At 49.8% G+C, this 25,092-nt stretch overlaps 2 protein-coding genes and 1 pseudogene across 2 annotated transcripts; 2 read left to right on the forward strand and 1 right to left on the reverse strand.

Annotated features, from left to right (window-relative positions):
- Positions 1 to 7,550: 7,550 nt before the first annotated feature.
- CYP8B1 (cytochrome P450 family 8 subfamily B member 1) lies at positions 7,551 to 9,276 on the reverse strand. Its single transcript, XM_039836839.1, has one exon. It carries the CDS (start codon positions 9,238 to 9,240, stop codon positions 7,735 to 7,737), a length of 1,506 nt encoding a protein of 501 aa, XP_039692773.1. The 5' UTR covers positions 9,241 to 9,276; the 3' UTR covers positions 7,551 to 7,734.
- A 3,690-nt stretch (positions 9,277 to 12,966) lies between these two features.
- ZNF662 (zinc finger protein 662) lies at positions 12,967 to 21,934 on the forward strand. Its single transcript, XM_039837441.1, is given in 3 exon segments — positions 12,967 to 13,139; positions 19,179 to 19,823; positions 19,826 to 21,934. Coding segments are annotated over 3 exon segments (1,092 nt in total). The 5' UTR covers positions 12,967 to 13,048; the 3' UTR covers positions 20,182 to 21,934.
- On the forward strand, positions 18,605 to 18,720 carry LOC120582603 (uncharacterized; annotated as a pseudogene).
- Positions 21,935 to 25,092: the final 3,158 nt, after the last annotated feature.

Below are 25,092 nucleotides of genomic sequence, written 5' to 3' on the forward strand. Positions count from 1 at the left end.
GCTTTGTTATAAGCTGTCCTCACAAAATATACACAGTGGGTTTTTCTATGAGAAAAAAAAGTGTTGGTGCAGAAATGAAGACTTGGGGGACAGAACTGCTGTGTCAGGACAAGTAGTGTCTGGGTGCGTCCTTGGGGGTCTCAGTCTTCCTACCGCCTCGAGGCCTTTGCTGAGGAAGGAAGGGCGGCCCTTGTAGAGGATGTCTCCAGCAGTCCCCATGTAGGGGCGTAAACCGCAGGTGCCAGGGGCCCCTGCCTTGCTGGCAGATGCCAGCAGTGGTGGGTATCGGCCTCTACATGCACACTCTGACCCCAAGTGCTCACCACTCCCTGGGAGGCCTGTCGTTATGGTGGACATCCCTGGCTGTGAGGCGGGACCCTTGTATTCACCCCATACCTGACCCACTGAGGCGCCCTTGGCCCAGGCGTACTCCCAAACAGATTGCAGGATCCTTGAAGTTCCTGGGCGAGCTGCACGTGGTCACTCTCGGTTGACACCTCTCAGCCTTGACTCTGGACTTGGGCCCCCAGCCCTTCCCCAGCGTCAGCACTGAGCTGATGGAGAAGGGAAAGTTTCGGTGGTGAGACGCCCGGTTGAAAGAACACTCAAGGAGCCGACATGAGAATGACATGGCAGGCACCAGCTTGATTGCGAGGCGTGCGCTCCAGCACTAGGGGCCCGCACGGGCTTTATGTGTGTCAGAGAACAGTAGCGGCACTCTGCCACGCATGCGTGATGCAATAAGCTGAATCATGCTTACGTAAGTTAGGCGCAGGCGCCCTACTACATTAATGTAACATTCTAAATCCAGGGTCCTATCCCTAGCCGTGAGCCTGGATCACAGCCAGACCTGGGACCCACACTCCACCCCTACAGGGTCACGGTGAGGGATCTGAACCAGAGGGTGCTACCCTGGGCCCACAATCCACAACAACAATATAAAGAACAACAAAATACTACCAAACTACGGGCTACAAAGGCTAGGATGGCCACTGCCCACTGCCAGGAGGACCCAAGGACTTCTACCAACTTGTCAGGGGGTCTTTTCCCAGGGCATGGATGGCTTGGACTTTAGCATCCATTTCCTGGAGGGCTGCCTGTGCCTGGTCGGCATGATCAGGAATGTAGACACAGCATTCTACATGGAGTAGGGCATAGGTGCCGCCCTGGGCAGCAGTTAGGAGGTCAAGGGCCATGTGGTTTTGCAGAGCTACTTTCCTCATTTGCATGTTGTCATCCATTAGAAGGGTTACAGCCTGATGCATAGCATTCAATGCCTGTGTGGTGCGCTGGGCTAAAGCTTCCACCTGCAATTCTACATCTATGGATCTCACCCCTGGAACGAATGATGCCAGAGGGTAGAACCACATGCTGCCTGTTTCTGCCAGTGCCAGCAGTGATGTATAGGATCCCAATTACGAGGCAACTTGGGCAATGTAGGTAACATATGTCCAGCTAAATATGGACGTCCCCAGGTGCAACAGCTTGTCCAATGAGCTGGCAAGTAGGTAGCCGGTCGGTAGGCTCTGTACCGACATAACACTGTCCATTCCACCAGACCTTGGAGATATTAGCAAGGGTGGTGTTAGCACGCAGCTCAGGGGGTAGCCACCCCGTGATACGGTCGGGCGCAGATCTCACTTGTTCTGTGCGGTGGGAGGCCCGCTTCCGCAGTTCTACATGTTCTCCCGCCAGCCATTCCCACCCACTGGAAATGGCACAGCCTGTGAAGGGTGGGGAGTTGTGAGCAGCACTTCCATGGCCCGCTGCTGCTGGTCCCATTCAGGTGTGGTGCTCCAGGTATGCAGCCACGTCCAGTTCTCAGCCGTAACCAGAGCAATGTGCCACGGCAGTCCCTCGGCTGCTTCCACTGGTAGTTCAGTACACACCTGGCAGCGGGAAGTGGACAGCAGCAAACCCATGAGCCCAGGACATGACACTGTTCTCCATTGTCAGGCTGGGTCATAGGATAGAGCAGACAAAGGGACTGTTAAGGGCAAGTCCCATCCTTCTGGGAGGACACAGGTCACTTGCCCATCTTGAGATAAAAGGGTCGCCCAAAGAGGAGCTGCCCCGGCCTGGTACCACACAGTTTCTCCAAGGGTAGCGGGCCAGGGGGTGTCCACTGGCATCACAGTATAGAGAGGAATGGGCCAGAAGCTGAGGGCAAAACTCCCCGTTAACAGTGAACCCTCCGCAGTCATCGAGAGTGACACTCGCAAGGGCGTGGGCCAAATATAAATCCAGAGTTCTACCCGCAACCCATTGCATAAGCCCTGTCCCCAGGGCTCCTCCACCAGGGCCACCTGTATAGTCTAGGGCCACAACCAGGTGACCTGTTTACCTGCTGCCAAAGGTTCTGGGGCCGGCAAGAGCAAAGCTTCCTGGTAGGCCCAGGGCAAGAGCTGTTCAGCAGTGGTGCCCAGGCACACCTTGATAGCCCACGGCAAGCCTGCTACAACCCTGTCAAGGGGAGACAACCCTGTTCTCTGGGCCTGCTCATTCAGAAGGCGTATGGCCTGTGGGAGGTTAGTGTACCAACAACCCCAGCCCAGGCCCAAGGCGTGCAGTTTGTCCTTCAGCAAGCCATTGAGTCATTCTACCATTCTACCTGCCAGAGGTAGGGGCCCAGGCGTGCACCTCCTGATACAAGTGCACTGCGGGCAGTCACTTCCACGTGGCTAAATCTTAAGCCATGAGACCACGACACAGGATAGGGCTGTGCAGATAGCCCTGGGAAAGGATGAGAAATGTCCACTGTCGCCCTTCCCAGGTGAAGGCAAACTGTTCTTGGCTTTCTGGGACTATGGCAATAGAGAGAAAGGCATTTGCCAAGTCCACCACGTAATGATATCATCCAAGTTCATGTGACAACCGATCCATAATGTCTGTGACATTCAGTATGGCTGCATGCAGGGGCGGCGTAACCTTATTCAGCTCCCGATAGTCAACCGTCATGCACTAGGAGCGCCAGGCTTCTTCCCTGGCCACACGGGGGAGTTGTACGAGCTATGAGTAGGACGAATGACAGCAGCTTCTTCCAGCTTCAGAATGATGCGTCCTATTTCCTCATGGCCGCCCGGCAGACGATCCTGTTTTGTGTTCACTACCCGGGTAGCATGGGGCAACACCAACGGGGCATGGTGTGGATGTCCCCAGATGATAGTTCTTACCACCTGGATGCAAAGGCAGAATTCACCAGCAGTGGTATTCACAGTCAAGCTTTGCAAAAAACATCAGTCCCTAAAATATACTCCTGTATGGGGGATATGTACATTTGGTACCTCCGAGGAGGCAATTGCAGATACCCAGTGTCACAGGGACCTGCCGCACATGCATGAGTCGACCCCCATACCCTTCTATGGTTGCGGTGGGCCCGGAAAACTTGTCCGGATTCCCATAAAGCAGGGTGCTGTTGGCACCCGTGTCCACGAGGGCTTATAATACCCTCTGCACATTGAGGGGGGACCAATGTATAGTCAGTTCCACACGTGGCCTCAAGTCATCCGGCTCCCCTGCCAATAGGGTGTCCCAGCCTAATCCCTAATCAGGGAGATAATCTGCCAGCCGCTCCCCACGGGCCATGGCTTTCCCGGGAATAGGAGTGAACTGCTGGTCAGGACACAGCTGATTCCGCAGGCCCAGCAGCACTTCATTAGGTCGCTGCTCAATCTTTTCTGCAGGACCCCTGCCGCGAGGAGATCAAACCACATCTGCTTGCGGCTCACTTTCACGGCCTAGGGGCTGGGGGCTGCTCTGCCCACCCTCCCCCCTTTTCAGCCATGCCTCCATCCGTGCACTGGCCGGTTTGGGAGGGCAGGGGCTGGTACGGCAGGCGCTTGGAATGCTCCTTGTGTTTGACTTCCACATCCCCAGCCTAGCCATGGCGGGTTACCTCGTGGATCCGTCTATCCACGTAAGGGGCCAGCGGTGCTTCCGTGGTGCCAGAAGTACCGGCTGGGCCAGAGGTCAAGATCAAGTCCTTCATATAGGTTGTAAACACCTCTTCATCGGGGCTAGTATACTGGACGCAGAACACCATCTGTCGCATGCCAATTTGCCAAATTATCTGAACCAGATCTAAGTACGTGGTCCATCTGCTCGCTGTCTCTGGCAGCTCCCCCGGGTGGGCCCATGCTGTCTGTGTGGCGGACATGAGCCGGCTAGTCAGGGAGTGATTACCCGCACCCCGAGCCAGGTGCGCCACATTCCGGAGATGCCGGCAGAGGGACAGTATCACCGTTGCAGAGGCCAGCTGAGCCATCTTTCAGAAGACGATTCAGTCCCTTTGTCTCCATCCTCCCAAGCCGCAGCAGCCACCCCGGAACCGTCTCCCCGGCCTCTGCCGTACCTGTCTCCCCGGCTCTCTGCCGTACCTGTCTCCCTGGCTCTCTGCCGTACCTGTCTCCCCGGCTCTCTGCCGTACCTGTTTCGTCAAGTCTCAGAGTTCGGCGGTGGTGTACTGAATCAAGGTGGCATGCTTTTTAGCCTGGGGGTGCCCCCAGCTTGCCCCCACCCCCGGGGCCAACGGCTCTTCCATTTCAACCTGCTGCAGCATCACCGGCCGTGCCTTTCCAGTGCTTCTTCCTGACATTGCAGTCGCTGCACCCGATGAGCCTGGTCCTGAACCTCCAGGCCGGCCGGCCGCAGCACCGCCAAGAACATCCAGGCCACCTGACCCGCTGCCTCCCAGTGAGCAGTTGGGACATTCGGCTCCAGCAACTCCAGGGCTTTCTGGACGTCCTTCAGTCGCAGCTTCTCTCCATCCCAATCCTCTGGGGGCATCCACGTAGCCAGATACGCAGCCACGGGATACCCCTGGGAGGTGGGGGCGGGGAGCACTTGTCCTCTACCCAGAACCGTACAGAGCTCTGGGGGCCGTACCCACCTTATCCTGCCAGCTCCGCCATGCGTCAGCACCGAGCTGATGGAGAAGGGAAGGTTTCGGTGGTGAGACGCCCGGTTGAAAGAACACTCAAGGAGCCGACATGAGAATGACGTGGCAGGCAACAACTTTATTGGGGAGAGTGTGCTCCTGTGCTAGGGGCCCGCACGGGCTTTATGTATGTCAGAGAACAGTAGCGGCACTCTGCCACGCATGCGTGATGCAATAAGCTGAATCATGCTTATGTAAGTTAGGCGCAGGCGCCCTACTACATTAATGTAACATTCTAAATCCAGGGTCCTATCCCTAGTCGTGAGCCTGGATCACAGCCAGACCCGGGACCCACACCCAGCCTGTCTACAGCCCAGGCTCCAGATCCATATTCTTTCAATGCACCTAGGTCTGAGCAAGGTCAAGGAGGTGTGTGAAGGCCCCACCTCTTTGCCCTATCCCCACCTGCTCTGGCACAAGACCTGACTTGTGGGCAGGTTGTTGGGCAGCTCCCCATGGATGGCTCCTAGCCTCCCAGCCCCCTTCTCCCTCTCCTGTGCTCCTGGCTTCTTATGGAACAGGATGGGATAGCCTGTCTTCCCCCGGCCAGTCGAAGCTCTTACCAGGCAGACATCATAATTTTAGGACAGCTAGACCCAGAGAAAGGTGGGCCCTGGCTCAGAGTTACATAGCTAATGGGGACAGACTCCTGTCCCCAGCCCAGGCCCCTGCCCACTCTAATAGCATATTATCCTGGCAAAACTCATGTCAGAACACACAACCTCCACAGAAAGGAAGAGACCAGTCAGAGATGTAGGATAGGAGTAGCAGAGAAAAGCCCCAGTGGGTGGTCCTTGCAGGAGGTCCATGCTGCAGGGGCCTCCCTTCTCTAGGACTCTCCAGCTCCCACGGTCACTCCCCATCATGTCCCAGCCCTAGCTAGGGCCCTGCCATCAGCCAGCTACAGGTCTGGCAGCAGCACCCTCTCGCCCTGTCCCAGCCCTGGTAGTTATGTCTGGTAACTGGGATTGTCTCTAGTTCATATGCCTGAAAGCTGAGTGAGGGCAGTGGAGAAGGAGATGATTTGAGGACAGGAAGTAAATTAGCCAAGACCGGAAGTCGGGTTTCTATCATTTAATCTACATTTATGGAATTTGGAATCAGAGATGAAAAGAATAAGATACCAAGCTCTAGGGGCTCCAATCTTGGTAAGGGGATAGGAGCGGGCAACCAGGATACAAAAAAGCAAGGACACATAGTGTGTATCACAGGTGTGCTGTGATGCTAACGGTGCCAGGGAAGCCCCTGGGGTGGAGGCCATCTCTGGCCGGAGGATGGAATGGGCCAGATGGAAGAAGGCTTCCAGGAGTAGACGGTACGGGGATTGGCAGTAAAAGCAAGCAACCCTGCTTTCTAGACGGTTCCATTGGGGAAAGCTGGCAAAGTTGAATTGCACGGGATGAAAAATTTGGGGATCAAATAGGACACAATTTAAATGTCAGGTATGTGAAAGGGATGGGGAGCCAGAAAATAAAAACAGTGACAATTAGAGGTGCTTTGGGGAAAAGATCTGGCAATAGGCTGGACAGGGGGCCTGGTATGGAGAAAAGTGCTTGAGTTATGAGCTATAAGAATGACAGCAGGGATGCGGAGGAGGGGACACGGTTTCAGAGGCACCACGGGGCATCAAGCTGACAGAACTGGAACCTGAGGGTGTGTGGGTGAGAGAGAAGGAGAGGGCGAGGGCCTCTCTTCTGTATCTTCCTTGGGGGCTGAGGTGGGCGGTGGTGTCCTGAGCAGAGAGAGATGGGGAAATCAGAGGAAGGTGTGGTTCAGGGCAGAGGTCAGGGGGTAGGGAGGGGTGGCAGAGGCTGAGTTCTGAGTGGGCTAAATGAGTCAGAGGTGTTGGGAGTCCACCAAGGGGAAACTGGGGCGTCTGGGGGCAGGAGAGAGCTCTGAGCTCAGCAGTGGTTGTGAAAGCCAAGGGAAAGATTGAGCTCACCCCAAGGTGGGGGTGCAGAGAGGGCACCGAAGAGGGACCTCGAATAACTCCTACATGAAAGGCAGCATTTCCCTACACCTGCTCTGTCCAGTATGGCGGCCAAGCATCACATGTGGCTATGGGGCACTCGAGGTGTGGCTGGTCTGAATTGAGACGTGCTCAAAGGTGAAACGTCAAAAGGTAAAAAAGACCAGATTCTGAAGACAATACAAAAAAAAAAAGAAAATGTAAAAATGTTTCATTTGTATTTTTATACTGATTACAACTTGAAATGCTACTATATGGGGTTAAGTAAAACATATTACAAAAAAGAATTTTACTTTTTAATTGCTTCTTTTGTAAAAAAAAAAAAAATGTGTCAACTAGGAAGTGAAAAATTACACATGTGGCTCGCCCCATATTGCTACTGGACAACACTGTTCTAGAATATAAATTCCACAGGATGTGGAGTAAGTATCGAGGGGAAAAATAAAGTGGGGGCAGGGGATGGAGGCGAACATTTGCAGGATGCTGCGCCCCTCACGGTGACCGGTTGCTGCGCTGCGGCACTTGTCGAGGCATGAACTATCTCCCAAACTGAGTTGCTCACAGATAGTTTGCCTTCCCCCGGACTTCCTGTGAGAGGAGTTTCTGCAGAACCCACTGTGAGAGATGGTATTTCAAAGAGAGAACGATAAGCCTGGGAGGTGGCTAGATGGAGGCCAGAGAGCAAGGAGGACGACCAGGACAGAGGTGGGGGGGCCGCAAAAGCAGAGGGTGGGGTAGTGGGTGGGGTTCTGGGGCTTCAGAGGGGCCAGAGGAGCTGGAGACCCCCAGGAAGCCCCGCTGGCCGGGCCGTTGCCCCCCTCAGCAGAGCTTACACAGGAGGCCTCAGGCGATATCGGAAACGCACATCGTGACTGGGATGTGTGGTGCCAAAGCCCCAGCGCTGGGGGTCCACGGGTGGCACAGGTGTGTCAGGGTCCACCAGCTCCAGGTCGAAGTGTGTGATCATGAGCAGGACAAAGAGCTTCAACTCACTGAGGGCCAAGAACCTCCCAGGGCAGATGGACATGCCCGAGCCCCAGGGCATGGTGTAGTGGTGGATCTTTTTGCCTGCCTTGTAGAAGTTCACTTTTCGGCTGCCATCGGGGTTGAGGAAGCGGTCGTACTTGAAGGCCGTGGGATCAGGATGGATTTCGGGGTCCATGTGCACTGAGAGGTAAGGGAAGAGGGCCACGGTGTCCCCATTGCGGAGCTGGTACTTCTCCCCACTGGCCATCTTCAGGATTTGGTCACCATTCACGACCCTGAGGAGGGTGGGCGCAGCCTTCAGCCTCAGTGTCTCCTCCATCACGCTGTCCAGCGCTGGGCTGTGGTGCAGCGCACTGACTTTGAAGTTGCAGGACCACCCGGCATCCAGCCTGGCTTCTCCCAGGACCCGGGCAGCCTCCTCTCTTAAAGCCCGCATGGCTTCTGGATGCTTCAGGAGGAACAAGAGGGCCCAGAAAGAGGCAGGCCCCGTGTTTCCCTGAGAGACCCAGAGTATCATGAAGTTGAACTTGTCCTGCATGGCTGGGGCTACTCCGTGCTCCCTCAGAAACTGAAGCATGTAGGCTATCCAGTTGCTTACGCCATCCTTCTCCAAGTTGTGTTGTGCAGAGAGCATCTTGTGAAAGAGACGCTGGAGCCGGCCCACTTCTAGCCACTCGCAGGGGCCCAGCAAAGAGTAAACAAACCTGGGAAACAGACGGTCAAACTTGAGAAACTGTGCAAATAACTCCTCCGCCTGTAGCAAGTCCTGCTCCTTATTCTTTGTGCGGCCAAACAAGCTCAGGTAGCCGGCCTTGAACAAGGCGTTGTAGCAGAAGTGGAAGAGACCATCTTCATGCCAGCAACTGGCATCTGGACTCTGGCTCATAGGCCCCAGTATGACTAAGGACAAGCTGTCCAGCATGGTTTCATTGAGATCCTTCAAGCCGTCTCCCATGAGGTACTTGGCGCTGGCTGAGTGTATCATCCGGTGGTCTCCCGGCACCACGTCGTATCCAAATACCTTTAGCACTAGTTTTTCCGCATACTTCACAAAGTCTAGTTTTCTCTGGGCATCCTTGAGGATGGGGCCAAAGGAGAGGGGGTCCATGACAAAGGTGAAGTACTGGCCGCCTAGCTGCACCGTGAACACGTCCCCGTGCTTGGTCCGCATCTGCTTCAGGAATTCAAACATGTTCTTCCGGAAAGCTATGGCATGGCCCAGCCAGGGCACAGAGCCCTTGTCCAGAGGGGGTTCCTGGGGTCTGCGCTGCCGGAACAGCCCCAGCAGACACAGATACCCCACAGTGGCCACCAGCAGGATTCCCAGCATAAGACCCCAGAGCACCATGGCTGCGCTCTTCCAGGTTAAGCTCTGGATACACCGTTCTCCGGGTGCCAGAGAGCTTTTGAAAGGTCTTGACAAGTTGGGAATAGACAGGTCTGTGTTCCTGGACCTTGCCCTGTGGCTGCAAGTTATAGCAAATAACCCTGGGAAGACAGTGTCTGGGAGTGGATTTAGCTCTTGCTGGAGCCTGGTCACGTGAGAAGAGGAGGTGGGACCAGGAGGAGGTTCAGAAGGAGGCTTCTATGGCCACAGCACCCTCACCAGCTTCGGGCTTTGCTCTGACCTTTCAGACTCAGTGCCAGCATTTTCTCTCCAAAGCCTTTCTTGACCCCACTCCCACCGCCATTTACTCGGGCATTTGCTATCTCATTCAGCAGAAATTCAACAAGCACTTACGAAGTTTACACGTCTACTCCTTCTTCATCTTTTGAAGACCCGTAGAGTCTCCCGGACTGAGGACTGTGCAAGCAGAGGCTCAGACTACAGCTTCTAAGCCTCTCGCCCAGAGCACTGCCACTCACCCAAATGGCTTCCATATTTCCCTAGCAAGAAGGACAGACTGGGAAAGTTGTAATTATCAAATGTCAGAGATGCTAGGAACTTTAACCTAATTGCTTTATTTCACAATAAGGATCTAGGCTCAGAGTGTCACAGGAACTTTCTCTCGGGTTGGGTCCACGCCAGCAGGCTCAAGAAGGAGAAAGCTGCTCTACTGACTCTCAGGCTTTAGTCAAGCAGTCTAGTCCATTGTCGCAACAGATGAGGTTCAGACTCCATTCGACCAGTTCTGACAAACCTTAAGTGAGTCTAACTTCCTAAATGACCTGCAAACAGGGACTGTGTCTCCTCAGAGGTCTAGGATCTCTGCATGCTCTCTTGAGTGAGCTCCCTTTGCCTTGTAGAGCTCCCCTTCACAGGAGATGAAAACACCCACACTCCGCCTCCGGGAAGTCCTCTCTGATTTCTCAGGGCAACTGCAGCAAGTACTCAATGCCATTAACCCTCTCCAGCCTTAGAATCTAGTCAGAAACTGTGGCTAACTCCAAAGATCTGAACTTTGTTTTTAATGGCTGGCAGCATCATCTTATATTCATTCTCACCTTTATTCACCCATTCACACCCACTCATCCATTCAACAGATATTTGTTGGGCACTTTCTGCCAGAAATTTTGCAACGATCGTGAATGAGACAAACACAGTTCCCGTCCTCTTGGAGTTTATGGTTTAAGGAAGGGGAAAAGATAATAAATCATTGCCCAAAGAAGTCTATAATTACAGCTGTGTGAAATGCTGCAGAAAAGGCACCGAGCGGGAAGCAGGTGAGGAGTCAGGAAGCAGATGGTCAAAAAGTGGAGGCCTGGAAGACGCCTAGGCCAGGTCAATGTGTGTTGTGTGTGGCGGTGGTGTTACAGGTGGAGGTAGGAGTGTGTGTGTGGGTGTGTTGCTCAAGGCATGCGGCAGCGGCGTCCAGGGTACAGGGTGTGTACCCACGCACTTTGGGGCCCACGTGGCTGCAGAGCTCCGCAGCGAGCACTGCGAGCCCGCGACACGCCTCAGCCTTCCAGCCCTCGGCCGCAGCTCCGCAGGAGGGTAGGGGCAGGATTACGGTGGTGAGCAGGGTGGCCTGGAAGGATCAACGACACCCAGAGGCGGTCGTGCTAGAGCGGCCACGGGCCGGAGGCCGGAGCAGCGGTGACGCACCGCTGGCCCCGCGGCCTCCGCGATGGCGTCTCTGGGCAGGCGGTGCGGGCCACACCCCGCGCGGAGGCGCCCCAGGTCGGTGGGTCCGCGGGGCTTCGCGACCCGGTGCTGCGTGTCTGCCAGTTCGTCTGCGCAGCATCCGCAAGGGGGTGGGGCTGGGACTGGAGAAGGACGTGCGGCGGGGGGCCGCCCCCTCGCTGTGGCCAACACGGGCGCTAAGCGAAGCCACCACTTCGGCCCGCACTCCTGGGCGTTCTCATAAGCCCTGCGCCAGCATTATTTCTCACCTTTTTTGCACATTCCATGGTGGTAGTGGTGGTGGTGATGGTGGGTGTGTGGGGTTTGAGTTTTCCAGACAGGGATCGAGTGGGTCTGGTCCCGTCCAGTCTCCTGTCTTCGTAATCCATATGTGGCCCAGAATATTGAGCAACTGGCTACCGACCAGAGGGTTCTGTTTACCTGCTGTGGCTCCTATTTGGGGTTCTCTGTGGGTTCTGTAGTCCGGTTGCCCTTCCTATCCCCCCTCCCCCAGCCCCGAGTCTTGTTTGCCCTTTATTCCAATTCTAGATGATACTGCCCACTTCCCCCATGCCTGCCGCTTCTTGCCCACCGCCTTGGCCCCCCAATGCAACAGCAGTACCGGTGAAATGAAGATACAAGTGAGAAATTATTTCACTGTGTTTAGGGCGTATAATAATAGTCTCATTTAAAGTAGGGATGGACTGGCTTATGGCTTTCAGGTTTCCTCCTTTTTTCCGGGAATTGGGTGAAAGCCCTCCATGGCAGCTGGGTTTGACAGCCTGGCGCCTCAGGTTAACGATCTTCTACTCGCCATCACATACACCAGTGTTAACTTAAAAATAAAAAGCTGAAAGGAGAGACAGTAAGTGTTTGAGACCAAAGAATAGCTATTTGAGAAGCACTGTTTTGGGCAGAAACCCAAACAGTGTTCAGATTATGTGGTGAAGACAATGTTTTTGTCTGTTTGTTTGTTTTTTAATGAGAAAAGGAGGAGATTAGTTACATGAATATACAAAAAAGAAAGAGACTGAATATATATATAAAAAAAGAGACTGAATATACAAATGAATAATGGCCAGACCATATAGAAAAATAGAATTCTTACCCATAATCTGTAGCAACCAGTCCGGGAAGCCACAATAACCTCTATACCCCCAAAGAGCCAGAATTTGATGAATGTGCTCCCCCAAACAATCACATAAGACCCTCTGCTCTAGCCAGTCCCCGCCATGCCAGCCTCCAATCAGCAGACCTGAAGCCTTCCCTTTTTTCTGCTTAAAGCTTTCCCATTTCTCTGCCTGACTTCTGGTCTCTGCCCAATACAAGTGAGAATGGCGGACTCCTTTGCTCTAACAAGCTTTGAATAAAGGGCCTTTGCTTTTCATTTGGGCTGTCTTTATTTATTGCCACAACTCTGTTTAAAAGTTTAACTTCCTGACATGCCATTTCCTCTCTTTGAGCCTTACTTTCTTCAACCGAAAAACTGGCTTAACATTTATTCATTATTTTATTCCCGGCACTTTAAAGAAATTGGGCTCTAAGAAGTTGTAGACATTGAGCGGATGTTAGAGGCACAAAGATGAACATATCAAGGAAATAATCCGCTCTCTGGATGTAGAACCTAGTAAAGGGAGGCAGACGCATGAACAGGCCCAGTCAAGTGAAGTATGTGCTACCATCTATCAGCATCCATCTTGCAAGGCTGCAGCAAGTGGAGAAGGGTGGTCAGTGGGGAAAGGGCCGGGAAAGGATTCCTAGAGGAAGTCTCCTTCCCAGCTGCCCGCTCCCCACCACCCCCACCCCTGCAGCAGCGTCCTGGGGCAGTTGGTGTCTCGGATAGCAACAACTCCACACAACTTCTTCGCAGGGAAGAAAGGAGGACCACAGAGATGCGGCGCCCTCCGCCGTCCTAGAGAAGCCGGAGTGGGACGAGCGCTGCATCCTCCACCTGTCGGGCGCAGAGCTCTGGCCTGCGCAGAGCGTGGGATTTCCCGGTGTGGGGTAGTTATGTCAGTCCCGCCCCGGTCCGGAGCGTCCCCTCCCGACCGCGGGCGGCCCCCGGGCGGGCCCGCCGCACGCTCTCTTTCCCATGGGCGGCCCGGGCCACGGCGAGCGGGGCCCGCTTCGGCCCTGTGTTCGAGCTGCTGCCGGGACAGCCCGCGCCCGCCCGGGCGCGCCCGGTGAGTGCGGGGCCGCCGGCAGGAACCTGGGCTCCGCTCTGCCCCGGGCTCCAGGCTCAGATAAGGGGCGGAAAGAGGGCAGTGCGGCGACCGGGAAATTGAGGTACAGCCCAGAGTGGAGGGCCCTGAGGAAGAGACAGGGGGCAAAGTGGATTCGACACCCCTCAGACTTGCACGGGCAGAAGCACACGTGCAGCTACCTGCACAGGCATGAGCCAAGAGCTGGGTAAGAGAGATGTTCACAGCGCTGTGCGCGGCGACCAAAGGCCAGAATTGCCATGACACTGGTTTTACAGAGCTGGTTCTGTGTGAAGTGGTCTTCAGGTGAACGTGAGCTTGCAGGCAGTGGAGGGAGGGGCTGGATCTTCAGGAAGCTGGAACTGCAGGAGCAAGAGCACAGATCTGGGCAAAGACAGGGTCTGGGTTCATAACAGGACGGTGACAGGATAGAGGATGAGGTTGGTGGCTCAGGAAATGATCCTCGGCAGGTAAGCTGGGTCCCTAAAGAGTGAATGGAATTGTTTGTGGTACAGATTTGGACAGACAAAGGTGAGCCAGCCAAAGCCTGAGCCCTGGAGTGCAGGATAAGTCCCTGTGGGACTTGACAGGGCAAGACCGACAGGAAATGGACCAGAATGGGTGCCTCTGCAGTATGGAGACTGCCATCTTGAATGAGGCAGTGGTTGGGAGTCATAAGACGTCTTGATGGCTCTTAAGTTAGCACTGTTAATGTTTCCTAAGGAGGAAGGTGAGAGAGAAAGGAAGGAAAAGCTGCCGGAGCTTGGGCTCCTGGAGATACAGAACAAGGGCACTTGGATACTGGGATGTGGGGAAGTCAGACTAGGGTGGGATGTTTTAGAGAGTGTGTTGGGGTGGGGAGTGCAGGGAATAAAGTCAGAGTTTGGGTCCGTCCTATTGAGTACAGTTTCCAGAACAACCTGAGTGTTCTGAGGAGCCCTTAGTTGCCTCTTTGGCTGGTGGCAATGACTTGGAGGGAAAGAAGAGAAAGGGTCCTCCACAGGGGCAGACGCGGTGGCAGGAGAGAGGACAGAGCCAGTGTGGCATAGTAGGTAAGAGCCAGAGGGCGAAACAGGCCCAAGTTCTGTCTCAGTTCTGTATCTTTGGGGGAAGTTAATCTCTGAGCCTCAGTTTCCTCTTCTGTAAAGTGGATCTAATACCTTCCTCAGAGGCCGTGAGGCATATACAAAGTAATACATGTAAAGTGCTCAGCACAGGCTCAGTAGTGGTAGTTGCACTTGTTATCGAGGGTTGGTGACCTCTGAAGGACACATTGTGGAGAAGGGGTGGCACCTAGAGCGCAGATAGTTGTTTCGGGCATAGGGATGAAGAGGGAAAACTTGCTGAGACTCATGAAAAAGATGAGAGGATGTTTGCTGAAGTAAAGAGTCATGGGGAAACTGATGGCCGATCTCTTTTATCTTTGTAAGTAGAGGGCAGAAATATGCTGACAGTTCCTTTAAACATTCAGAATCCAGAAACTCAACCAGCATCCCCTCTAGTACCTCTTAGTGCCTGGTCTACCCCTTGCCCCACAGGTCTGGGTCCTGGGATTGTCCCAGGGCATAGAAACACATGTTGTTTTAGGAGTTAGTGACCTTCGAGGACGTGGCCATCTACTTCTCTGAGAACGAGTGGACCTGCCTGGCCCCGGCTCAGAGAGTTCTGTACAAGGACGTGATGCTGGAGAATTATGGGGCCGTGGCTTCCCTGGGTAAGGGTCTTTCCCTTTGGACTCTCTCCGCCCTTCAGTTTCCTGGCTCCTCCCTTCTCAGAGGCTCAGGCGTCTTTAGGAGTCCTGGGTTGAGTAGCAACTTCAGGCTCTTGGATTCATAATGACCCGTCCTCAGTGGTTGCTGGGAACTCCTGGTATCAGTTTGGGCCTCACCTAGGACCTCCTTGCCCCAGAGTGAGAGCTGCCCGCACCTAACCCCCGTGCTGTGGGTACGGTGGGGAGACAGCAGCTTCCTGGTGCCCCACGCAGCCCTCAGTTCCCCACGCCCTCAGTTTGGGAGACCTGGTCCAATACCAAGCATGGCCATGCAGATGTCTGCACTTGAGACGGCTCAGTTCTTCAGTGAGTGAAATCGTGCATCTGCTCGCTCAGATGTTATTGAGCACCTCCTACCCTCCTTCCCAGCCTTCGAAAGCACCTTTCCCCTGGGTCTCCTGCCCCTTTCCCTGGACTTCTTTGTCTTGTTCCCCCCTCGTAAATTCCCTTCTTTCCTCTCCTGCCCCTGGAGACACAGGCCTGGGAGGAGCCCTGGGATTGCTCTGTGTCACCCCACTCACCTGCCTTCCCATTTCCTTCCCCTCAAGCAGCATTTCCATTTCCTGAACCGGCTCTGATTTCCCAGCTGGGGCGAGGGGAAGCGCCCTGGTGCTCAGCAACTCAGGGAGCTCTGGATGGAGAGGCCCCAAGGGCCATCTCCTCAGGTGAGTGAGGACACATGTCAGTCATCTGACCGGTTTCCTTGTCTTGGTCTTTATGTTGTAATAGGTTTGTGTTCTCTTAACCTAGTGCTGTACACACCAGTGGGGTTCCTGTTTGTCCTCTGTGCCCTGTGGTTTTCCACCTTCTTGTTTTAGTCATCCTGCTCCGCTGGGGGCCACCTTCATTCACCTGTTTCGCTTCTTCCCTATCTCTGCCGTTTTTATCATGGCCGCTATTTATCTTTACTCTCTGACTTTTCTGTTTACTCTCTGATCTGAGGTGGCTTTTCTGCTTTCCTGGCCTGCTTAATGTTCCAGCAGAAGATTCTGACTGCCCTTGGGGGCATCACGGCCATCTCTATCATTAGAAATCAAGAAATTTTGATAACTCCAAACCAAATAGTTCCTATTCCTCGGGGATTTCTGGTGGGTAAGGCCCGGCCTTCCTTCAGGTTCAACACAGGGCTTTACTGCTCCTAATTTCCCAGCGAGAACTGTGTCCCCTTATTGCCATGGGGGCCCCATTCCATCTTCTTCCCAGAGGGGCTCTTTTGTGGGTACAGTGGGACTCGTGTTACTCTCCACTTCTCCATTCTCACAGTTCTTTGCTGTGTCTGTCAGTCTTTCCATGTTAGAAAACTCTGGATTGCAAGTAACAACCCAGTTCAAACTGGCTTAAATAATAAAGAGGAGTTAATTGTTTCATGTCATTGGGAAGTCCATAGGTAGAATGGGCTGAAGGCAGTTTGATTAGAATTTCAGTCTGCTCTTCTCTGTCTCCTTGTATGTTGGCTTTGTGTACAGTCTGGCTGCTCTCATGGTTGTAAGGTGATTGGTAGTTGTGAATCACACACCGAGGGAGAAACAGGGCAGGTCTTCCTCAGACTTCAACCGTTGCTAATCAAAATCCCCAAGTATTGTTCCAACGAACCATCTTAAGTCTTACGCCAGCTCCAAATCCATCATTGAGGCCAGGGAAATACTGTGCTCTGATTGACTTGGCTGGACTGTCGATCCCTGAAGCAGCCTGGCAGGCAGTGGGCGGGATGGCATCACCTGCTTGGCTTAGACTGGTGTGGGCCGACATGAGTGGCTGGAGTCGGGCTCACTCCCAAAGGGCATGGCTACTCCACAGTGGGGGAGGGGGAATGGATGCAGGGAGATAACCACGCTGTTCCTACGTTCTCTCAGGATCTCAGCGCTTCCTCTCCTTGCCACCCAAGGAGATTTCTCATCTTTGCTTTAGGTGGAAAGCCAACAGCCAAGTTATTACTCAAGCAAGACCTCAGCTCACTGCCCTGCAGCAGACCTCCTTGGAGTACGTATTCCTACTCGAAGTCCACTTTTGTCTCTGAGAGTACCGAGGGGACACATAGTCCCTGGCTTTAGCAGCACGAAAGGTCATCATTTGGAAGGTGTAGAGTTGATTTGTTTCTTAAGAAGCTTTGGATGGGAGTTACAAAGAGGTGGATCTTAGCTAAGCCTGAACAATAGTTTATGAGAGTGGACCTCTGTAATCAGAGATGACTGTCATTAGAGTAAGAAGTGATCGAGTGAGGCCATTTCTTATGGATGCTATAGAGAGACCCATTATTGATCCTTTGTGGAAAGAGAAGGCAAAAGATAGCTGGATAGGAAGGAGAGAAACAGAGATGCGGTTTCCCGACATGGCCTTGGGAATGGCTCTTTGTAAGTCCATCCTGTCCTGATCCTTTCCTATGTGGACTGGCTTCGCCTCCTAGGGGCAGGTACAGAAGAGACCTTAGTCCTTCCAATTTCTCCTTGACATTTTAAAATGAGTGATGTTTTCGTATTTTGAGGAACTGGTAGAATCGCAACTTCCCGGTACCTCTATTTCTTATTCGTTATATTCTTATGCCCCTCGAGTTTCAGGTCACATGTTACCATTCCTTCCGGCCACCTTCATTCTCCTCTTATAACTTCTGTCTCTGCGCCTTCCCTGTTGGGCCCCACTCCTTCCACTGAGCCGTCTTATTTATATCTTGACCTGGCGGGCTATCCATTTCTTTCCTTTTTTTTTTCGTCGTACTCCTCTGTGCCCTGCATCAGAAGGCTCGCCCCCAGACACGGTGTCCCCTTAATGCAGTGGGGCTCCGCAAAGGAAGGCTTGTACTGTACAGTGTTCCCCCAGTGATGTGAGGTCCCACAGAGCTCACCCACCACCACGGGACGTGCTGTGGGAGGCCCACCCTGGGCATGGTGTTCCCTTGATGCAGGGCCCTGCGTCAGGAGGCTCACATCCTTGCAAGGTGCTCCCCTCCTGCCGCGGCGTTCCTGCCTGCTGGCATCTCCCATCTTGAGCAGATGGAAGAGCCATTGAACCTGAAACCACAAAGAGAGGGTCCAAGCCTAAACTGTACCGGTAAGTGAGAGGGAAATGAGCAGGTTTGTCCCAGTCATATATTTTCCTGTCTTCCCTTTGTAAAATGTCAAAAATCCATTTTACCATTTATGTTTTAAATAAAAGATCCTCTAAAAATGCCCAAATCAACCAATTAATCAAGAGAAAACTTAAACCCCAAGCTTCAAGCTTTCATTTCGACAAGCCTAGTTAATTATACTTGGTGAATTTTGGGTCTTAGACTTGAACTGAACAGATGGCCTACCCATCTGGCCACAATGGTCAATCAGTGTTTTAAAATTAGACACTTGTATTTTACTCATTGTGTTAGTTGCTTGGGATCAAAAACGAGTATTATATTTTGACCCCTATCCTGGAAGGGCCCACAGTCTAATGGGACATTATATAGAAATGTATAATTACAGCAAAATGTAACACTAACAGGTGTGAATAAGACCCTATGGGAGCGAAGAGGAGGCAGTCTTTGCCCAGCTCTGCCCAAAGTAGTTTGGGGAAGCTCTTTTCATGGCACACCTGGTGATTGATGTTGAAAAATATGATGAAGGACGTGGTTCCATGGTGTAGCGGTTAGCACATCTGCTTTACATGCAGAAGGTCCTGGGTTCACGCCCCAGCGGAGCCATGGTCCGTGGTCTACAGCCATGCCACCCTGAACAAGACCGATGTCTGATCTGGGAAGCTAAGCAGGGTTGGGCCTGGTTAGTACTTGGATGGGAGACCACCTAGGAAGACCGGGTGCTGTAGGCACAAATAATAATAAATAATAATAAAATTAAAAATATATATGTATAACAAAAGCAAAATATGATGAAGATTCTTCTTGCTGCTCCCCCTGTGTGTGACAAGCTCAAGTTTCCCAGGTGTACCAGGTATACTACCCTGGCCTACTCTCATGTTATAAACTGGGCTGACTACCTGGACGGAATTCTGAGTTGCACTCCTTAGAGTCAGTTCAACTGTTTCCTGAGAGTGCCTCTCCCTCCATGCCTGGTCTCGTGCTGGGAATCACAGCCCACAGGAACTCTCTAGTTTCTGCCTTTTGCTTTTAGTAGCTTTCTGTGTGTTAAGCTCTGTTTTGCCATTTCAGCTAGGTCAGAGCCACTGAGACAGAGGGGTGGCACTTGGAGAGAAATGAACATATTACCACCACTTGGTGACCTTAATCACTTTATGATGACATCTGCAGCTCTGATTTCTTCTTCCAGGGGGTGTGTTGAAGAGCGAGGAAGAAGATTTTACTCTGAAGGAGGAAATTTTTGAGGAGCCACAGGACCACAGGGTGCCATCAAATGGACCCTGGTGCTGTGGCTCCCAGGAATTCTGGTTTGGAAAAACTTGTGAAGAGAAAAGCAGATTAGGGACATGGCCTGACTACTCCAATGGGGGAAGTGTGGGGAACACTACAAATGATATTATAGAAGTGATTTTCAAAGATGAGATGATCTCAGTAGAAGACAGTTCAGAAAATATCAATGTTAACACTCACCTTGTTATACATCAGAAAATTCTAAGTGAGCAGGTATCCTATATATGTGAAGAATGTGGCAAATGTTTTGGTCAAAATGAAGACTTTGATCAACATCAGAGAATTCATAATGGAGAGAAGGTCTATGGATGTAAGGGATGTGGGAAGACTTTCAGTTTTAGATCACATTGCATTGCACATCAGAGAATTCACGCTGGGGCGAAACCCTATGTATGTCAAGAATGTGCTAAAGCATTCATTTGTTAGTCAAACTTGATTCGGCACCAGAGAACACATACAAGAGAGAAACCCTTTGAATGTAAGGAATGTGGGAAGGGTTTTAGTCAGAACACAAGCCTTACACAACATCAGTGAATCCACACTGGGAGAAACCATATACGTGTAAGGAATGTGCGAAAAGCTTTACTCGGAACCCAGCCCTCCTTCGACATCAGCAAATCCACACTGGGGAGAAGCCTTATGAACGTAAGGACTGTGGGAAAGGCTTCACATGGAACTCGGATCTTGCTCAGCACCAGAGGGTCCACACTGGGGAGAAGCCTCATGAGTGTCCTGACTGTGGGAAAAGCTTCATTTGCAAGGCACACCTTATCCGACATCAGAGAATTCATACTGGGGAAAGACTCTATAAATGTAATGACTGTGGGAAGGCCTTCAGTCAAAATTCTGTTTTGATTAGGCACCAGAGGCGCCATGCTAGAGAAAAACCCTATAACTGTTAGATCTCCCACCTTCTTGAACATTAGAGAATACATAATGGTGACACTTGTTTATAATTTTCATGCTACACGTACCCCAAGACAAAATGAGATGACCGTCCACACTTGCTGTTACTCTAATAGCCAGTATTATCTTTCTCCTTCTCCAGAACAGATACCCTGTACTCTAGCAAGACTGGTCGCTCTGTTCAACCATGTTTATACTAAGCAACATTTAGTTGAGCACCTACTCTATATCAGGCACTTGTGCTAACCATTTTACATACATTCTTTAATTTTTCTTAATCCTATTAAGGTTGATACTCTTATCTGCATTTTACAAATGAGAAATCTGAGGTTGAAACAGGTTATAAAACCCGTTTTAGGGTTGCTCAGCAAGTAAGTTATAGAGCTGAGACTGGAACAAGGCCTATTTGACTCGAGTCTACTCTTCATTTGTGTACATTTTTGCTTCTACCCATTTTTATTTGCTAAGTTTCCCTGGGCTAAAAGTTCCCCTTCCTCATCTAAGACTCAGCTCCTCCAACTGAACAGACCTCTCCTCCTATTCTACTTGTAATCTGTACCACCCATGTTGGCATTTAGTTATGTGCTGTCTTATATTTTTCTAATAGTCTCTTTTTTGTTATTCCAGCTAAATTGCTCCAGCTAAATGGCTCTTTGAGGATAAACTGTATTTCTTTTATGTTTTTCAATTTTGAAACATTTATTTTTTACTAGATATAACATGCTCATGATAAAAAAAAACAGAAATAGTTCAAAAAGGTGCTCAGTGAAACAAATTTCCTTGTCACTCCTGTCTTACAGTCTTATTCAGGGACAATTATTATTACTGGTTATGTATCTTTCTGGACAGACACACAGACACACAAGTATTAATACTGCTTTTCTAAGTCTACCTCACTTAAAACCACATTTGATGTAAATGATGTTGCAGTTACATTGCCAACTCTAGGACCTTCCTCAGAAATTGTCCTCTTGAGGTCGCCAAGGCAACCTGAGAAAAGTCGCAGAGGGTAGTCTGGGTTGTGCAATCTCGAGAGACCTGACTGTCTTTATGTTCTAAGGTAGTACTCTGAGACTGGGAAAATGTAAACCAAATGGGAGTTTTGTTTTGTTTTTCCTACAAATTTGTATAGCTACAACCCCTCTCATTGCACCGTTGTCCTAAGTCCTCTCCCTTCTTATTACCATAACAGCTCGCAGCCCAAAGTAAGCTGTGGGGCCACCACCACGTGAGAGAGACGTGGTAACTCCGATGATGGAAAATTTTGTGTTAGGTAGCCTCAGCCACTTGGAAGTTGAATTATAACCCAGTATCTTGGCATCAGAGTCACAGATGTCCTTCTTTGGTCCAGGATCAAAGGCAAATGCTAGGAACTTAAGGATTCTACACAGCAAGTAAGGAGAAAGTGAGGAATTCCAAAATTATACTCGAAATCAGGAGGCTATAAAACATTTTTAAGAGGGCGATGCAGGCTCTTAATACTATGAAGAAGGGTCAGAGAACCAAATGCCCTATTCATAGGAAGAATGCCGGCCAAACAGATTTGGAACGTCTGTTGCAGACCTTTCATTTTTAGAGCCATTTTTAGAGCCATTTTCCAGACTATAGTTTGCCTCCCTGCTCTTTAGGCATTTCACTTGATAAGCTTCCAGCCAGTTAGTATAATTCTTGAATGAGGAGCAAGGAAGAGAAGCCAAGGTCTGGTTGGACCAAACTTCTACTTCCTGAAAGTTATAAACGTGTTAATAACTCGAGAGTCCCTGATCGCTGAAGCCTAAGCCATGTAATAAGGAGAACTTGGCCTAGTGTTATAGTCCAGCTAGGGTAGCTTCTAATAAGCAGTAACAGTTTTGTACTACATGGAACTAGGAAATGGAAAAGAATGATTGTTTGTTTATTTATTTTATTTACTTTTTGAAGCTAGGTGGAAATGAATGATTGTGAACAAGTGTTGGGGGAAGTTGTTTATTAAGCAAATATTACTGAGCACCTGCTTATATTCAAAGCACTATGTCAAGTATTGTGTAAACAATAAGACCTCCACCCTGCTAATTAGAACATTAATCTAGTGAGAGAAACCAATCAAAAAAAATGAAGCAAAATTATTAAAAATTGTTAAGTGCTGTGAAGAGAATGGGCAAGCACAGAGAGGGAGGGAGGGAGAGAGAGAGAGAGAGAGGGAGAGAGAGAGGGAGAGAGGGAGGAGGCCTTTATTTTGGCATGTTCAAAAAAACTGAAAGGTTTTAGATAGAGCACGATGTCAAGGGTATGTGTGGCACAAATTGGTTTGTAGAGATGGGGGATGTTCAAGTCTATCCTCAGTGAAAAGTCATTGAAGGATATTCAAATGAGGAATGACATGTTTGGTTCATATTTTAAGACAATCACAGGCTGCTAAGGAGAAAAATGGTTCGTAAGGACAAAAGGGAAGTGAGAGATCATGCTGGAGATTGCTAGCAGTCCAAGTTAGAGATGATGGTGACCTAGAGAGGGTGGTGATAATGGAAATAGAGGGAAGGTGGATTTAAGCTATATTTTGGAAATGAAACCAGTGACCTGCTAATGGATTGGATACAAAGAGTAATGGAAAGAATTGGGTAGCTTTCTGGTTTCTGGTTTGAGCTACTGGGTTGGACAGTGGTGCCATTTTACTGGAATGAATACGACTGGAATGGGAATAGGTTTGGGGAGGGAGAAATCTAGAACTCTGATTTGGATTAACATTTGAGAGATGTGTGAGATGTGCAAGTTGAAATTTCAAGTTGGTGGTTGTATATATGGGCTGGCGCTCTGGGTTAGTCATATCTGGAGCTGTACATTTGAGAGTCATCAAACAAGCGGAGGTATTTAAAGCCATAGGAAGAAATTGGTGAAATCCCTTAGAGCTGTTTTATCCATTACAGCAGCCACCAGCCACATGAGGGTAATTAAAATTAAATGAAAAATTTGGTTCCTTAGTCACATGGGCCAGATTGCAAGCACATAATAACTATATGTGGCAGTTGGTCACCATACTGGGTAGTGTAGACATAAAATATTTCCATTATTGCAGGAAGTTCTATTGGACAGCACTGCCCCAAGAGATTATAGCAAAATATGAGGATTCAGAATGGAATCCAATTCAGTATTTAGGGGAGTTGGACAACGGGATCTGCCAGTCGGAGATGATAAGAAAGAGCAGTCAGTGAGGGATTGGCAACATTACCAAGGATGCATGTAGTCAGCTGTTGAAATAGGGTTGAAACCTGGACCAGGGATACAAGGAGGTGATCATTAAAATTCTAAATATTCATAAGGATTCACAACTCCACTGCTAGAGAGACTGATGCATATGCTAGATGAGATCAGTATCTTAAGAGAAAGAATGGGGATATGAATGGATAGGAATAAGAATGAATGGAAATGGAACCATGAAATAGAAGAAACAGTTTGGACTTGTGGAGGAACATCATGGAAGTTGATAAAACCTAGAAACTCTTTCCCTCAAAGGTAGAAATGTTTGTAGGCAGAGTGGTGGAATGGCAAGACAAATTTTAGAAGTATCACGATGACAGGATTACCGAAATATGGCAAAAGATAGATATTCCAAGATGGTTAAGAAATAACATATGCCCTGATATCAAACGATACTACAAATCTATAATAATCAGGAAAGTATGGTACTGGCATAAAAACATATATAGATCAATGGAATGGAATAGAGCCCAAGAATAAATCATTATACATATGATCAATTAATCTATGACAAAGAAGGCAAGGATATACAATGGGGTAAGTACAGTCTCTTCAATAAGTGGTGTTGGCAAATCTGGACAGATACATGCACGAAAATGAAGTTGGACTACTTTCTTATACTGTATACAAAAATAAACTCAAAATGGACTAAAGACTTAAATGTTAGATCTAAAACCATAAAACTAGAGAAAACATAGGCAGTAAGCTCTTTGACATTGCTTTTAGCAATATCTTTTTGGATATATCTGCTTGAGCAAGGGGAACAGAAGAAAAAATATAAACGAGACTACATCAAACTGAAAAGTTTTTGCGCAGGAAAAGGAATCATCAAGAAAACAAAAAGACAATCTACTGAATGGAAGAAGATATTTGCAAATGATCATTTGATAAAGGGTTAATATCCAAACTATACAAAGAACTCATACAACTTAACACACCACCACCACCACCACCACCACCACCACCACTACCAACAACAACAAAAAATGAAATCCAATTCAAAAATGGTCAGAGGACCTGAATAGACATTTCTCCAAAGAGGCATGTAGATGGCCAACAGACATGAAAAGATGCTCAACATCACTAATCATCAGGGAAATGTGAATTAAAACTATAATGAGATATCACCTCCCATACATCAGAATGGCCAGCCAGCATTACTAAATCAACAAATAACAAGTGGAGAAAATGGAATCCTCGTGCACTGTTGGGATTGGAACTTGGTGCAGCCACTACAGAAAACAGTATGGAGATTCCTCAAAAACTTAAAAATAGAGCTGCCATACAATCCAGCAATTCCACTTCTGGGTATACGAAGAAAACGAAAGCACGAATTCAAAAAGATACATGTACCCCTATGTTCATTACAGCATTACTAGTAATAGCTAAGATATATAAACTACACACACACACACACACACACACACACAGATATTATTCAGCAATAAAAAGAATGAAATCATGCCATTTATGACAACATGGATGGACCCAGAGGATAGTATGCTAAGTGAAATAAGCCAGACAGAGGAACACATACCATATGTTCTCACTTATGTGTAGAATCTAAAATAAACAAAACAGAAACAGACCCATAGATATAGAGAGGAAGCTGATGGTTGCCAAAGGGGAGGGGGCAGAGGTTGGGAATTAAAAAGAAAAATAGCATTTGGAAA

This window comes from Pteropus medius, unplaced genomic scaffold, assembly GCF_902729225.1.
Source record: "Pteropus medius unplaced genomic scaffold, Ma_sr-lr_union100, whole genome shotgun sequence".
Classification (NCBI taxonomy): Eukaryota; Metazoa; Chordata; class Mammalia; order Chiroptera; family Pteropodidae; genus Pteropus; species Pteropus medius.

Coding starts and splice junctions, on each gene's coding strand:
- CYP8B1 (XM_039836839.1), bottom strand. CDS start 9,240: ATGGTGCTCTGGGGTCTTATGCTGGGAATCCTGCTGGTGGCCACTGTG.